The sequence below is a fragment of the Cannabis sativa genome, chromosome 9, assembly GCF_029168945.1.
Source record: "Cannabis sativa cultivar Pink pepper isolate KNU-18-1 chromosome 9, ASM2916894v1, whole genome shotgun sequence".
Classification (NCBI taxonomy): Eukaryota; Viridiplantae; Streptophyta; class Magnoliopsida; order Rosales; family Cannabaceae; genus Cannabis; species Cannabis sativa.
In genome coordinates, this window is record NC_083609.1 from 3,388,949 (window position 1) to 3,405,954 (window position 17,006).

At 33.0% G+C, this 17,006-nt stretch overlaps 2 protein-coding genes across 6 annotated transcripts; one reads left to right on the plus strand and one right to left on the minus strand.

Moving 5' to 3' along the window:
* The first annotated feature begins 4,346 nt into the window (after nt 1-4,346).
* On the plus strand, nt 4,347-8,566 carry LOC115724067 (novel plant SNARE 13). Its single transcript, XM_030653523.2, has 10 exons — nt 4,347-4,846; nt 5,400-5,492; nt 5,561-5,654; nt 5,787-5,824; nt 5,932-6,032; nt 7,047-7,126; nt 7,214-7,270; nt 7,386-7,478; nt 7,566-7,640; nt 7,925-8,566. The coding sequence occupies exons 1-10, from the start codon at nt 4,770-4,772 to the stop codon at nt 8,027-8,029; spliced, it is 813 nt and encodes a 270-aa protein (XP_030509383.1). The 5' UTR covers nt 4,347-4,769; the 3' UTR covers nt 8,030-8,566.
* A 1,696-nt stretch (nt 8,567-10,262) lies between these two features.
* Nucleotides 10,263-13,748, minus strand: LOC115724066 (probable sugar phosphate/phosphate translocator At3g17430). 5 transcript variants are annotated; one of them, XM_030653522.2, is made up of 11 exons: nt 13,635-13,748; nt 13,362-13,452; nt 12,762-13,063; nt 12,567-12,674; nt 12,431-12,462; nt 12,267-12,317; nt 11,758-11,819; nt 11,401-11,662; nt 11,016-11,281; nt 10,841-10,932; nt 10,263-10,737 (listed from the first exon to the last, which is right to left on the minus strand). In XM_030653522.2, exons 3-11 carry the CDS (start codon nt 12,852-12,854, stop codon nt 10,564-10,566), a joined length of 1,140 nt encoding a protein of 379 aa, XP_030509382.1. In that variant the 5' UTR covers nt 12,855-13,063; nt 13,362-13,452; nt 13,635-13,748; the 3' UTR covers nt 10,263-10,563. The 5 variants fall into 5 exon arrangements, with proteins under 5 accessions (XP_030509382.1, XP_030509381.1, XP_060959957.1 ...); XM_030653521.2 differs by having other exon boundaries at nt 13,642-13,739; XM_061103974.1 differs by having other exon boundaries at nt 12,762-13,088; nt 13,642-13,660.
* Between the last annotated feature and the right edge of the window lie 3,258 nt (nt 13,749-17,006).

A 17,006-nucleotide genomic window follows, 5' to 3' on the forward strand; every position in this document is an offset into this window, starting at 1 on the left:
CTATTAAACTATTTTTTATAAAATTTATAGTGTATGATGTTGATTTAACTTTAAACTTTATAATAGTTAATTTTGATTTTATTTGAATATTAAAGTTGAATTTTAAAATTTATAATAAGATTTTTTTTTTGTTATAACTAAAAAAGAAAAAAAAATATAATTTTATATTGGGTCGACCATTTTAACATTTATACCACCCATATAAATAAAATTACATAAATACTTTTTAAATACAAATTCAAGTTGCACGACCTCCACTTTTCATCTTCGAACCCTTCGTTCGATCAAATAAGGACGACAACAACAAAACAATCCAGTCAGACGAAGATCCATGCTTCTCTTCTTTGGATTTTTTCCTCGAGCAAATAAACTTTCATCTTGTCTTGATTCTTGTTTGGCAACCTTTTGCCAATTCAATTCTGCATCTCTTCATCTAAGGGTGCTCATAACATCTTCCAAAGTTAGAGTATCTCAACTGTACATGATTACAGTCCTCATTTCCTTGAACTGATCAGGAAGACCATTTAGCAGTTCACAGCTTGGTCTTCTTCCTTGATAGTTTCACCCATGTTAGTAAGAGATAAAATAATTTTATTCAATTCATCGAGATTTTGTTCTAGACAATTAGTTGTATTCATTTTAAAACTATTGAACTTCCCTTTCAAGAAGATTTTGGTTGCAGGAGACTTAGCCATGTAAAGATGATTCAGCTTTGTCCAAATTCTAAGGGCTCTTCTCTCTCCAATGACCTGCCTCAGTACATTATCAGCCAAGTTCATAATGATTGCTGATCTTGCTTGCTTCATTATGGTTTCTGCAGCTTCCTTCTTGGAACCATCTGTTCCTTTTTCTAATTTCTCAGTTTTCTCACTCTTCTCGAATTGATCTTCAAGAGCTGAGTTCAATTTCCGGTAAATCAATATTGCCATCATCTTCTTCTTCCACAAATTGAAATCTCCAGTACCATCAATGAATGATTAATGGATGAGATGAGAGTATTTTTGATTAATGGATACAAAAAAATAAGTATTTCTCAAATTATCCCCGTTAAAGTGGTTTGTGAGTTTACTTTCTTTTTATGATTTTACTCCATAAGCAAAATTATTTTTCTGTTACATATTTTCCTATTCGTTAAAAAGAAAAAATTAAAAGATTATCAATAAGAAAAGATCTCTTCAAACTTGACATCAATGAAAAAATGAAAAACATATTGAATATATATTTTGTAGAGAAAATTCAATCCAATTACACTTACATAAATTTATATTTTGCAAATTAAATGAACATATGCTAATTGGATTAAATTAAATTAACCCTATGGAAAATATTGTTAACCCTTGCTTGTACAATAGTTCACTTTTTTTTTTTTTAATTTTCTTCTAAAATTTGAAAATAGCCATATTTTAATTTAAACCTTCTCATTTGTCCTTGGTGCCTGGGCTGTCGAGGCCTTGTAGTGGTCGATGCTCTTGGTGCGAGTTGGGCCGACTCGGTGGCTTTGGGTTCATTGGCCCACTATGGTCTTTGTGGGCTTCACTTGTTTCTTCTCTATTGATTCCTAATTCCTCCTGATCAACAACATTTATTGATTATTTTTTGTATCTTTTATACACTATTTTTCTTGAAAGTTTGTTTGAGACTAACTTTTATTGTTATTAATTTCTTTTTTCCTAAAATTGAGGAAGTAATAGTAGCATTATTTTACATGAGATAAATTCCTTTTCATTTCTCTTTAAGCTTAAGGTGGTATTTAGAGTTTTCTTCTAAAAAAAAATATGTTCATTGTTATTTGTTATTCTACATATAGTATCTAATATCACCAAAAATATTATCTTAAATGTGATTTTTCATATAATAATTTTTTTAATTTATCAAACGTTTTTGAAAAATTTCAAACTTGTTTTCGACACTGCAAACTATGTAAAATTTGTTAAAAGTTTACAAAAATAATATTGTAACTACAACGAACACTATTAGGATAATATTGTAATGTAACTATAACGAACACTATATGGTTGTAACTATAACAAACACTACAATGATAATGTTGTAACTATAATGAACATCGTTAAATAAAAAATTAGGAAAAAAAATATTGTGGGTGTGTATTTTTGGACGTAAAAGTTGAGAAAGAGCTTGTAATATGAGATTGTAGCAAGTTAATTTTTTAATTAGTCCTACATTGTATATGTGTAAAATGATAATAACATGTATGAACTACTCCTTTTGTGTTAGATCATCTCTTTTTTTTGTCGGTTGTATTTTTTAACATATTAGTAAACATTGTAATTTTACTGCCCATAACGTGGTTAAGTAGGCGTTTTTCCACCAGAGGTTTAGTTTAATACCGATGTCCTCTATCCCTGAACAACTCTTTTGTAACGATCGTAAGGTCTAATTACTTATATATATATATGAATGCTTTTTTTTATATATAAAAAAAGAGTTGCTCCTTTTATTGTCAATTGGTTTTGAAATGAAAGCTCACGCACCTTAATCCTAAATTCTAACATGGTATCAGAGCTTAACAAAACTCTAACGAATATCCAATCCAGATCCAATAACTAGTCCAAAAAGACGATCCAAAAGAGCCACTTGTAATTTAAGGATAGTGAGCCAAAAGTATTGTCTATCCAAAAGACGAGTAAAAAATAAATTACTTGTAGTTTGTTGTGAGCCCAAAGTAGGACTGGCAATTCGTGACACATCACGATGACACAATTTGAAAACAATACAAAATAAATTGGTTTGTGGGACACATTTCATTTTCGTATCAAAATCGAGTCGACACGTTTTACACACTTATTAAACGTGTTATTTTTGGGTCAACAAGGTTAACCCGAAAATGACCCAATTATAAAATGCATTAACGAAGTTTATCTATTTTATATATACGTATATATTAAATATGTAAAAAAAAAAAAAAAAATTCTATACAATTATTAGCCATTAGCCCTCCTTTTTTTTTTCTTCAGAATTTGCCCCCACTTTGCAAGGTCTCCCATCATCACGGATAACACATATAATGATATATAAATATTTTTAAATTTTTATATTATGTAAAATAAAATTAAAACTATAAACAAAAAAAAAACTTTTCTTTTAATTTTTTTTTATCAAAAATAATAATAAATTAAAACTATGAATTTTATAAGTAATATTTGTGTTTGTATACGTAATTATGTCAATCGTATCAATTTCGTGTCATGTTTGATTGTATCTTAAACGTGTTAATTTTGGGTTATGTCATGAAATGTTTATTAAACGTGTTATTGTGTGACCTGCTAAGTAATTATATCATGTTTGTGTTTAAGGTCTTGACACAATTAATAATCGTTTCCTGTTTGTGTTCACCATAAACGTGTCGACACGAACATGACATGATAAAACGAATTGTTAGTCTTAGCCAAAAGTATCGTCAGTCCAAAAAGATGAGGTAAAAAAAGAGTCGATTGTGATCTATTGTGAGCCAATAGTAATGTCGGTCCATAAAGATGAGCCGAAAAAAGCTGCCTGTGATCTGTTGCGAGCCAACAAAGTGTCACTTGTGATCGAGTCATCAAAGAATGATGAGCAAAAAACTAACTACCATCTTGAGAGGGATGTTAGAGTCCTACGTTGCTAAGTTATACAAATATAACACCGTACATAAGATGCATGAGCTACTCCTCTCAGTACCAATTAATTTTAAAATGGAATTCCATGCATCTTACAAATTCTAACATGGTATCAGAGTTAAAAAAAAGTTTTTGCTATGTACTTTGACCTGTTTCAAAAAATTTACAAATTTTTCCGATATGTACACTCACCAATTTCCCAATTTATTTTAGTGGGATTTTTTCAAATCTCATGTCCAATTCATTATACCCATACTTTTTAAATCTAAACGTAAAAATAATTCATATTGTAAATGTGTAAAAAGAAATAATATAAAATATATGAGTTGCTCTTCTCATTTTTAGTAAGTTTTGAGATGAAACTCTATCCACTTTAATATTAAATTCTAGAGCATTGCTATTAGACATAATGTGCTCAATACTTTCTACGATTGATTAGCAATATTTTTTTTAAAAGTTATTTTTTTAAAATTATATAAGACCTGATACTTATAGAGAATAGTATTAAACACTAATAATACATTTTAGCATTTCTATAAATTCTAACATAAAAAAACAAAAAAAAAGAGAGAGAGAGAAAGTTAAATTTGGTGTGTTAAAAGTGAAAGGTATAAACAATAAGTGAGCATAAGATAGGCATAAATAATAGGTGTTATTGTTGTTGTGTGTCATTGTTAATGATGAAGAATAATATTTTACAAGTTAGTTCAATCCAGGTAAGCACGCCCTGACACCTCATTCCATCTAATATATCGTCTCTCGCCTCTCTAACTCCACCATTTTCTCCCGATAAATCACGTTTCAAACCCCATTTTTCACATTCATCTCGTCTCAATTTCTTTTTTATTTTTTAATTAATTACCAGAACAGACACCGATTCCTTCTCCTTCATCATTCTCATTCTCTCTCTCTGCTCTGCTCTGATATGCTTTATTCTTCTTCTTCTTCTTCTTCAATTGTTATGTAATGATTTTGATTTTGTTTGTCTCACCATTATTGAATTTTTGAGGAATTTAAATTATATATATAGAAAAAAGTGAAGAATTTGGGGGCGACCGGAAGCAGAAGTAGGGTTAGGGTTTGGTTTGTGAAATACAGTAGACCAATCCAATTCAATCGAGAAAGCTGATGCTGTAGAACAACATCAAATCAATGGCGAGCGAGTTGGTGATGAGCCCCCAGTTGGAGCAGATCCACGGTGAAATTCGCGATAATTTTCGAGCCCTTTCGTATGTCTTTTTCATCCCTTTTTTTGTTTTATTATGTTGTTTTTATCATCATTATTATTATAATTGTTGATGTTATAAATTTGAATTCTTTTGCTCCACCACAACTACTATTGGTATTACATTAGAGAATGGAATGGGATTGTAGAAGCATTAGCTAAATACATACATATAGTAATACAATACAATGTAATGTAATTGGGGAGAAATGAAGCACATTGCAGTTGTGCGTCTTGCTAGTCGTCTCTACTACTTTTATTGATAATTTTGCGTTGAAAAGTTGATCTCAGAAAGGGGTTTTATGATTGTTGTTAGAAATTTGAATTCTTTTGCACCATCACAATTTCACAACCACAACTAACTATATAAGTATTACGTTACAGAATGGAATGGGATTGTAATAACAAATATTGTATAATTGGACATTAGCTTAATACATTATTAGTATATACACTGCTATGCAGTTCGGGGGAATGTAGCACATTGCAGTAGTGCGTCCTACTAGTTGTCAATTCTACTTTTATTGACAATTTTTGTGTTGTATTTTTGATCTCAGAAATGGATTTCAAAAGCTGGATAAAATTAAAGATTCAAGTAGACAAAGTAAGCAGCTCGAGGAGCTTACAACCAAGATGAGGGAGTGCAAAAGGTCGGTCTTTCAATTTTTCTGCTTTTTTACGTAAACATCTTTATCATTTGTCTTCTTATTTCTTTCAGACTAATTAAAGAGCTTGACCGCGAAATCAAAGATGAGGAGCCCCGAAATCCTCCTGACCTTAATAAGCAACTCAATGATGAGAAACAATCTATGGTTTTTCACTTTTTCCTTCAGTCTGTTTATCGTAACTGAGCATTCCACTTTGACAAACATCCTAACTGATTTCATGATATATTCATGTCTTAGCTGTTCAAACTTATGTGATGTATACACTTCATTTTGCAGATCAAAGAGCTTAACTCATATGTGGCTTTGAGGAAGACGTAAGTTCATTTCTATTTGGGCCCCATATAGTATCTTCCAAACTCATATCCTCTTTTGATTCCTTGTTTTAAAATGTAAATTTCATACTTGTTTGGCTGGTCTGCAGTTATTTGAATAGCCTTGGGAACAAGAAACTTGAACTCTTTGATATGGGAGCAGGAGTTAGTGGTGAACCTACAGCGGAGGACAATGTTCAAATGGCATCAGGTAAGAATTTGTGTATCTACAGTTTATTACAGTATGTTTAGTTGTGTCTTGAACAAAAGCTAACTATATATATTCTAATGTTCTGTTACCATGCATTGATAGAATTTGACTTGCTGATAACAAAATGTGTAAATTTAGTGGGATATATGTTACTATATATATGGTCAGCCCCATAGCTTCAAGGGTTTGAAATGTGGAATTGGAAACCGAGGTGCATTCCCTTAACACCTGAGGCGTGAGCCTCAGCAATAAGAAGAAAATCTGTGTAAAATATCATAGAACTCATGAAATTATAACAAACGACACATAATTCTGTAATAAAGTCTTAAAATTCATGAAATTACTAGTTATAAGTCTTGAAATATAAACTATCTACATTCAAGGTTCAAACCAAAAATCCTAATTAATGGAGGTATGGTAGATTTAAAGGGAGGGGCTGAGAAAGATAGCGTGATGAGGAGAGGGGGAGAAGGTGCTTCTGTGAGGGAGATGAGCTGTTTTGGGGCCTTTTTAAATGACTTCTATAGGCTTTTCTTTGGGCTTCTTTAACCAGATTTATAAGTTATGAAAGAGCTCAAATAAAACCCTAAGATCACTTTTTTCTTCTCCTTCAACTCTTAACACCAGTTCTTTACCCCCTCAAGTAGCAGCAGTCCTCAGCTCAGTCCTCTCTCAATCTCCTCAGTCCTCACTCACGGAAGCAGCCCCTCCTATCCTCTCTAATGTGGGCCTTACAAAATAGCAATGAGCTGCGTAAATCAGAGGCGTGTTCTCAGTAGCACCTCAGTAGTGTGAGGCATAAGCCTCAAGAGGTGTTTTTTTTACTGCCTTGCCTCAAGATGGGCCATGAGGCATACAGGCATACGATGCACACATATGCATTGATAGAATTTAACTTTTTGAATAACAAATGTCTGTAAAATTTGATGAGACATGGGTTACTGTGTAATTCTACGTACGTGCTCTTATTGGTGTGCATGATATTTGATCTTATATCAATGTTCTACCTCATAGCTATGTCAAATCAAGAACTAGTCAATGCTGGGATGAAAACAATGGATGAGACCGATCAGGCCATTGAACGCACGAAAAAGGTACTTTTGTAGCAGCAATTTGAAGCCGGGTGTTTTTGGTTGTTATTACCTGCAATGTATTCTTAAATCTTTGAATTTTACCATTAGGTTGTGGAACAAACAATTGAAGTGGGAACTCAGACTGCTACTACATTAAAAGGCCAAGTACGATTGCTTCAACTTGTCTTCATAATAATTGATTTTTTCATGGTTTAGCCTTATAAACATTTTTTTTATCTGAATGGTTTAGCCTTATAACCATTAGTTTTAACTATTGCAGACAGATCAAATGGGTCGCATTGTTAATGAGTTGGACACAATTCAGTTCTCAATCAAGAAGGCCTCCCAGCTTGTGAAGGAGATTGGTAGACAGGTTAGTCTTTGCTCCATATATAATTTATGTGTCTCCGTTTTTTAAACTAAATTTGTTGACTTATTATCTTTTTCAATTGGTTTTCAGATTGCGACAGATAAATGCATCATGCTTTTTCTATTCCTTATTGTCGTAGGTGTTATAGCAATCATTGTGGTGAAGGTATATACTGAATTTATTAGTTTTATAAAGCTTTTCATTTTTATATTAGTAATTATAGAGCCCTTTCTAAGATGCACTTTCAGAAGTTTTTGGAAAGAAGAGTCTTTATTAGAGCTTTTAAAGGTTATAGAAACAATTAAGTGTCGTTTGGTAAGAAGAGTTCCAAATTTATTTTCTTAAAGAGGATGTTAAGGAGGAGAATATGATTGTGCTTTTGCAATGACATGTTTTTTTAATTGATGTTTCTTCTCTACTCTCATTAATCATGTTATATCAATATCCAGATTGTGAATCCAAGTAACAAAGACATTAGGGACATCCCTGGATTGGCACCACCTGCCCCAAGTCGGAAGCTATTATATCTGAGGACCGCAGATTATTTGGAATAAGATTGTGTTATATCACAAGATTTATTTCGTCCATCCATCCCATTACTATGGCGGATGGAAAGGAAGCTGCTCAAAAGGGATGTTATTTGCGAGCATCACTCGGTTCTTTTTTCATTTATTTTCAATAGCTGAATCCATTCTTGCTTGAGTTGTGCATATCCTGTGTTGTGATTCTGTGTAAATCACATGCGAGTTCTTCTAGCTTTGTTTTGATTTCGATGATATGATTCGTTTCATTCTGTAATTTTTTCAAAGATTGTTTAGTAAGTTGCCGGAGATGATGATGGTGGTGTTCCCCTTTTCTTTTCTCGCCTGTGAATCCACGCTGTACATGTCCCACGAAAGGAGATTGATTGTATGATCTTTGAGAATATGTATGTATGCTAACACTTTTTTTATTCTTCTTTCTATAAATCTTTTACGTGGGATGGTTGGATTTTGGAGCAGCATTCTTTAAATTGGATGTAGATTTTGGTTCAAGTCATGTCATTATTATTATTATATGGATTATGGCTCTTACTATGGGGCTATTTTCTCCGTGATTGATTCATTTCACTCTGAACAATGAAAAATGTATGAGTCTGACTTTTGAGCTCTTAACTCTCTTCCATTTTTGTCTTCATGCCAAAAATGATTGGGGGTTATTTTTTCTCGTGATTGACTTCAGAATTTGAGATTAGAGTTTTCTTTGTACAAGTACAAATAGTACCACATTGTCCTGATATGTAGACTTATAGTAGATGACAAGAAGAGGAAGTAATGTTTAATGAAAACTACCTCAAAAGCTTAACTAATAAGAACAAGTGTTTTAGATTACCAAAATACAGAAACACTTTGGCTATATTATGTACAGACGAAGCTACTATATATTTTTGTCTTCCTTCTATTTCTGTTTTTGGTTGTGTGAATGGTGGACAAAACAAAAGAAAGAATAAGTTTTTTTGCTGAGAAATAAGGGATCATGTGGTGCAGATTCTGTTCCCATCTCTTTGGCCTATGGCAGTTCTGGCGACCACGTGCTAGCTATAGGAGTCTTATACTTCATCAGTACTTAAACCTCAGTTTCTATCCTAAATATAGTCTACCACAACGCTAGTTTTCAAGGGCTAAACATAATTCCTCACAATTGCTTGGTGACAATCGAATTCTTGACCCAAGCAAGAGAGGAGGCCAGTAAAGGCTTCCCTACCACTATACCACATGTGATTTGTACTATTTTTTTTTTTTTTTTTTTTTTTTTAAATACAATTTAAAATTTTGAATCATATAAATATCATATTTATTTGTATGAACTAAATTAATTATACGATAGTATAAGAGTTGCTAGCTATGAGACACCTTGGTGCTTAGTGGTGTTCTATAATTGATTAGGAGTTTTTTATATTTTTTATTAAAGTAAAATATGTAGGATTCGATATTGAATTGCACCGATATTACATATCACAAAAGTGCTAGTCACCATGGGTGCTCTTCAGCATTTCTTTTAGGATAAATATCATTTTGGACCCTATGTTTTAAAAATTATTGATTGGTCCATTTGTAGACTGTATTTTCTAAAATAGTATAAAATAGTATCCTTAACTAATTTTTTGTGAAAATAAACTTTCATAATAGCTCAATTTAAAGGTGTTATGACAAAACTGGTTACATTTCTACATCTGTTCGTACTAAGAATTGTCTTCAAATTGGTTATATTAAAAAAATTGTCAAAAATTGAGCTCAGTGTCTTATTTTGTACTATTTTGAAAAATACAGTGTCTATTTTGTCATTTAACAAAACAAAAAATTCAATCAATAACTTTACAAAATACAGACTCCAAAATAGTATTAATACTCTCTTTTACTATTATTGATAATAGAACAATTATGAATACATGTAAGAAACATAACTACTACATTAACAACATTGTAATGAATTATGATAGCGATTTCATTCATTTATGAGTATAAATATATACACATTAATAAATATTATGATTTATGATTTCCCAATAAGAATTAATAAGGGTTATTAAACACTTCATGTTGTTGAAACAATTTAATAACAAATTCCAATACAATAAGATATTAGGAGCCTTATAGCAAGAAATGCTTGACTTATATATTGATTTGGAGACATGCTTTTTGTTCTCTTGGAAAACATAAATTACTGAGATAAGTGTAAACATAAGCTAAAACTTTCTAAGAACCCATACTAAACATCCTCATTCCCAACCCAATAAACAATCATACCAATACCAAACACCCCCTTTGGTTTTCATTCTTCATCAACAGAGATGGTGTCAACTTGTTCATCCATTCTAAAAGGCCACTCACCTCTCACAATACAAAATTAAATATTACAAAACGAATTTCCTAAGGGCTTTCTAAGAAAGAATCTCTCCCATCAGGAAAGAATATTTATATATATATATATATAGTTGAAATTGCACTATAGCTGCCTCACCTTTGTTTCCTAGTCTGGTTTGGTTCTTCCCTTACAAAACATGAGCACATATATATAGATATATGTATATAATAATATAAAAATATATTTATATATTTGGTTTGCCAAGCTGTGTTCTTCCAAGGTAAGACAATCTTGCCGACGGCATTAGAGGTGCTTCTTCATCACCAAATGTTTCAATTGCAGAACCTGTTCCCCCACTGATATCGCTACTGTTATTTGGCACGAATATATCTGATGATTTCTTCTCCAACTTCCAGTCCTGTATTACATATTCGATCACTATGTCATTCGGTTTAGCTCAATGGTTTTGTAAGATTCATTGAGTTTATGAAAAGTAAAATTCAGCTTAGAGTATAACCGACCTTAGCGATTCTATCAGGAAGACCTTCGGCAGGCAGTTGAGAAGCGCTGTCCTTAACCTTTATGTAATTGTACATGACCACACCGCATAGTGCTGCAATGCAAAAAGACTAGATGAGAAACTATTGGTTAACCGAAATTTTCAAAATCTAAAAGAATGTCAAGGTAGAGAACTACCTATTGCATATCCAATGATGTTCAACCCAGTTATAGTTGATTCTGGAAATATAACGGTCGAAAGGGCTATGAGAATCCAGTCTTTCAAGACACCAGCAACACGAATTGTAACTGCTCCAGTTCTACCGATCACTAAGAAAATGGAGAAGTTCAAGGCCAACGCACAAAGAGCATTGCTGAAAAAGATCCAGAAATTGAACTGAATCTGGGATACTTCTATTGCAGGCTTTTCGAGCAGAAACCATGGTATGAATAGAAAAACAAAACTGCATTCACAAAATAATAACAGGAAGCAAACATTAGCACCAATTATAACAACGGGTATATCGCCTCTTCGATTACCCCCTCCCCGAAAACACCAAAGGTATAATTTGAAAATACATACCTGCATGGAGCAATATAATATAAGCTGGTGATAGGATTTAAAGTCAAGCCCTTTTTCTGTAGAAGGACTTGTGTTAGGACCAGCCTAAGAGCTTCTGCAAAGATGCCCGTTACCTGGTAAAGTGTACCAACTACATTAAAATGAATCTCCCCGTATGAGGAAATGACAACTCCAACACTGACTAGCAGCATGTTCAAGAAGACGTCACACCTTGCTTTGTCAGTGCCACACATAACTGCCATTATAAATGTTGCGACTGGCACTGAAACAACAAAGTTTAGAAACAAGTCAAATCTTACAATAATGAGTACGAAAATGATAATCGGGAGAAAGTTAGTTGTGTGTCTTCACACTTACTTAGAGCTTTGAGCATCTGGATGAAGGCTACCGAAATATGCAAGTAAGCAGTATTTCCAAACCTGTAACCATCGAATGAAAAGATTGAGAAGACGAAGGAAGATGAAAATCGATATTTCTTCAGGTTACAGTTCAAATATCTTTTTATCTTTCACACTAATAATTTAAACTACGGAAGATGTAATTTAATAGAGGTTCGAGAATAGCAGAATCCTTTTTGAACCCCAAACTCTCTCCTCACACACACTCACCCAACCACTACCACTAGATGTAGCCTCAAGTAAATGAACTTTTGACTATACAATGAATATGAAATTGCTTAGTATCTTGATATAACATTCATGAAAATGATTGAAGGTCTTCCTCAAAAGTCCAACATCTACTTTAAGATATAAAAGACTTATCAAATCTAACCAAATAATACACACGCTTCTGTCCCACATTACTGATCACATCAACAGATTCAACATCAACTTAAGAAGTAGGGTAATAAGCATTTGAGTGCTTACCAAAGACTTGAAGCGAAAAAGGCACTTATCGGTATAACACAAGTTGCATATCTGCCACATGTGAAAAGAACAATTTAGAAAGACAAACTAAATAAGGAAATGGAAACAAATTAACAGTGTCTGAAGAAAAGAAGAAAAAGGAAATATCACTATGTATGACTTACATTTCAAATGTCATTTTGACAGGAGTTGCAACCTGCAGATTCAAAAGACTATTACTAAAAAAGACATGAATATGTAATCACTAATGTATTATAAGCCTTTTTCAGAAAGAAAACATTATGAATGACCATGCCATACCTTGAACACACGGACAAGAAAAAATGCCACTGCTCCAGAAAATCCCATGTGAATCATGGTAAGTGTTATAGGAAGTGGAAAATTGAAATACTTTGGGGAGAGAACCCACTGCAAAGAAATTCATTCAAGTAAAGTCTTAACAAACATAAATAAATTGGTAAAAACACACAAAGGTGATTGAGAAAGAGAGCATACCTTGTTGTATAATATAACTCCAGAGGAAAGCAGAATGTAGATAAATAGGTAAAGATAAGTCAGCAGAAGCGGTTTGTTGATCATCTTGGACATTCTTTGCTTTCACAAACTGACCACAAAGTATTGACTCCTACCCACTAAATCACCATTTAAGGCACATATATATAGGTTCCACCCTAAAGCTAAGAACTAACCAGGAATCTTGTGTTCTTATCACTTATCAAAATGGGGAAAAGGGGAGACCATCACCTCAATAATTGACAAATCATCAAATGTTGCAATGTCTGCTCCAGCTCAGACATCTAGAACAGGAAAAAGTAAAATAAGCTGAGAATGAAAACGAAATTAGCAATGAAAAGTGCTGTAATGATGCCCTAAGAAGAAGCAAAGAATAACCCATATGATTCTTCGAAACTAATCGGCATTGTCAATGAAGTTTTCACGAATTAACCAAATGGGTCGTTCCAAGAAACGATTTTTATTAGAAAAAAACACAAATTTAGCAAGTGGGCAGCTGAGTAAAATCGATCTAGACAAATATGAATGAAAACCCAAATCTTGAAGAAAAATTAAGAAAGAGTAAGGAACCGAACCACCAACCTCAAGCTCAAGGGAGATGAATGAATGAAGTGGTTGAAGGTCGAATCTGAGAGTGAAGAAATAGAGGAACCGAGATCCCCAGCAAAGAAGACTGACACAGAGAGAGAAAGGTCAAATGAGTATAGGCATGTCATACAATGTAATAAATATAAATATAGTATTTAAATGAGATTGTGCCCTTGTGTGGGGGCTATCTTTTTTTAATTATATGTGGATAGATTAAGATTAAGCAGAGAGTAACGTGAGGCTTGGAAGATGAAAAAGTTAAGTTACTTGTTACCACTGATGAATGATGGTGATGATGATGATGGTGAGATCAGATTCATCAGAGATTAAAGGTGTGTATTAGTGTGTGTACCTTCTTTGTTTGTTTGTTTTGTTTTGTTTTCATTAAAGTTAAAGAAAGAAAACGATATACAATAAATAAAAATAGAATCTTTTACTTTTAAGTTTCTATTTGTGTATGTAAAACTCTCATCTTTGCTTGTTTTACTTCTCTTACAATTTCTTATCCTTTGGCAGTTGGCAGTTGGCAAAAACACTTGTTTCACATTTTCCTTTATTATTATTGTTATTATTGGTATTATTATGGGTGATTTTATAGTTGGGAAAGTTTATAGAACACCCTCTAATGGTGTGTTTTAATGGACTTTTTTATTTATTATTATTTCAATATTTAGAGGAGCATTTTAATCTAATAATTTTTTTATGATGGTGTAATTTTTTTTCTTTTGAATAATTTTATGATCGTGTAATTATTTAGAGTTAAATGTAAATTTTTAGAAATTTTGAATCCAAAAATAAATATTGTGTTGCACTTGTGATTAATTTTTTATACGCGTGGTAGCAATTGGTAACTGTTTGAACTTTATTTCAGTACAGTAAATTATTTATAATTTTCTAAAAATTTACGAATAGTCATATATAATTATAATGTACATAATAAAAAGATGAATTAAAAAAGTTAACCTAAATGTCGAAACACCCCTTTGAGCAAAGAGCTCAAAAAGGAAGGATTTAGAGTAGAACTCGAGAAATGAGAGGATAAGCGCTTAAGGAGTGTTGAAAGCAAAAGGCTGAGAACGCACGTAGTATAGAGAGGAACTAATCCACGTGAACCATCTGAACAGAGGAGCAACGAAGGACTAACGGTCGTTCCTACCTATAAATAGAAGACCCCATCATTAAAAAAGGATGATGAATCATCGATCGCACCAAACTAGTCAAAATTCTGTCAGAATACATCCTTAAGAACACTTTGAGCTCGAGAAGTAAACGCTCCAAACAAATTGAGATAATTGAGAGGGAAATTGTGTAAGCTGATAAAGATTGTATTTTTATTAGAATGAACCTGGTGTAAAGAATTCAAGTTATAATACAATTTGTGTTGAGCTAATTTTGGCATTAACATTGGGTATGCTACTGCAAATAGATGGTGTATCAAAATAACTCTTTTAGAGAGTGGAGTATATTTTTTTTATATTATCTTCATTATCATAAGGAGGAAAGTTTGTCATTTAGGTATACATTTAGTTTATTTTACAACCGTGATTAAATTGTGTTAATCCAAAAACTTTTTTCTAGTGATGTGGATATCAATGTTTGACACGTGGCAAGAAAGATAATATCTCGGAGTTGAGTAGTCCCGAGTCATAGTAGTCAAGTTGACTTTGGGAACTCTGGAATGGGTGTTTAGATTTTGATAAGTCGTTTCCAACTCACCATATTTCAGTTTTATGTACCATGAAGATATGGACCATCCAAGTCCAGGTCTTGGGAGCTGAAAACACATAAAATTGCACCTCAAAAATCGACCCGGCCACCTAGGGTTTCACTCAACGCCCAGGTTGACAGCCCAACTAGAAGTTTCTAGGACGGTCTTAGTGCGAATGGGTCAAAATTTGTGTTGGGACATGAACCAGACATACCACGAGCATATTTGAGGCATTTTTAGCCTGAAACTGGACCCAGCGCCCAGGTTCACATATTGTCAACCCAAACTATTTCCAATTAGTTTTCTGACAAAGTATTTCATGCATTTTTTAGTCATTAGAAATAACAAAAATACAGGTAGACTTGGGGAGAAAATCACAATTGCAAGGGCTTCAAAAGTGAGCCCATCTCCTAGGTTGACCAGGTGCTGGGCCCAATGCCCAAGTTGACAATCAACCTGGTGAGCTGGTTTTGATCACTCAAATGTAAATTTTGCTCCGAGAATTCTCTATGAAATGGCCAAAAATAGGGTAGGAGACCTTTTTCTCAAGTTCAAAAACATTAGAAGTGTCAAGATGACATCCTAGAAGCTCTAAAATAAGCACCCAATGTCCAAGTTAATATATGGCCTGGTGCGCTAGGTTTTGCTTATCCAATTTTGATTTTGTCTCGACAGTTCATATAGATTTTCATTTTAATTGAGAGCCATGAAGTCATAATAGTCAAATTTATAACTTCATATTTTCACTTTTTTGGCAAAGTGACTTACTCAGAAATTGGGTAGTTTCGAGTCTCTTATTTTCACAGAATAATAATATCTCAGAGAACTGGTGACCAACTTTGCCAAAACACAAAAACAGGCTAAGTGAGGTCTAAATATCACTTAGGCATCAAAAAGTACATTCTTGGTACGTTTTCCAACTCACCCAATGTCCAAGTTGACGTCACATGTCAACTTGGGCGCTGGATGTCAACCTGGGTGTTCGGATGTCAACTTGAGCACTGAGTCCAGATTAACCTTCAGTAAAATAGTTATAACTCACTCAATATTGATTTGATTGACGCGACTCAACTTGCATTTCGAAGCTATTTTAATGCTCTATTAAGTCATCTTTCAAACTTTGATCGATTAATTTTTTAGCTCAAATAATATCCAATTCTCATAAGTGTGAATTTTAGTTTTTTCAATCCAATCCAATCCGCATAAGTGTGAATATCCACACTTTATAGATTGAATTAGATTAGATCGGATTAGATACTTTGTGAACAATCCTAAGCCATAGTGATTGGTGACTAGGCTAGTTATTTTAGTTGCTACCAAACTTCTTATGGATTTTTATAAGAAAATTTAATATATCGTGCTTAAATATTGTGCATGGTCTCATAATATAACACCATACAAAATATTAAACAAAATTTGCTACTAAAGTTTTTTAGTTCCGATTATGCCTTCAAATAATAAAACTAAACCTAACTATCTTCCCCTTCTCTCTCTCTCTCTCTCTCTCTCTCTCTCTCTCTCTAACTATAGAAAGTAACACACACAAACACTCAACCGGAACACCATTTGCTGAAGCACCCCTTGCCAAAGTTCTCAATTTAGGTGGACCACCTAATTCCACATCAAGTGCATAGGGCCAACCCAAAATTCCACTATACCAACACATTTCTTAAAAAAAATAATGGGTATGCAATTTGTTTGCTAATTGTTATTGTGTTTAGTTGTATTTTGTTTGATAAGAATAGATCTACACATATTCTTCTTTTTGTTTGTCTTTTTTGTGTCTGAAACAAACTTGAGTAAATCTACGTTTTTTGGTTTTTTTTTGTGTGTTTTAACGATATTTTACGATGGTTGGCGATATGTATGTGGGTTAGAGGTTAGGGGTATCGTCTTACGATATGTCGTGATGTCTTAAGATGTTGTTGCTA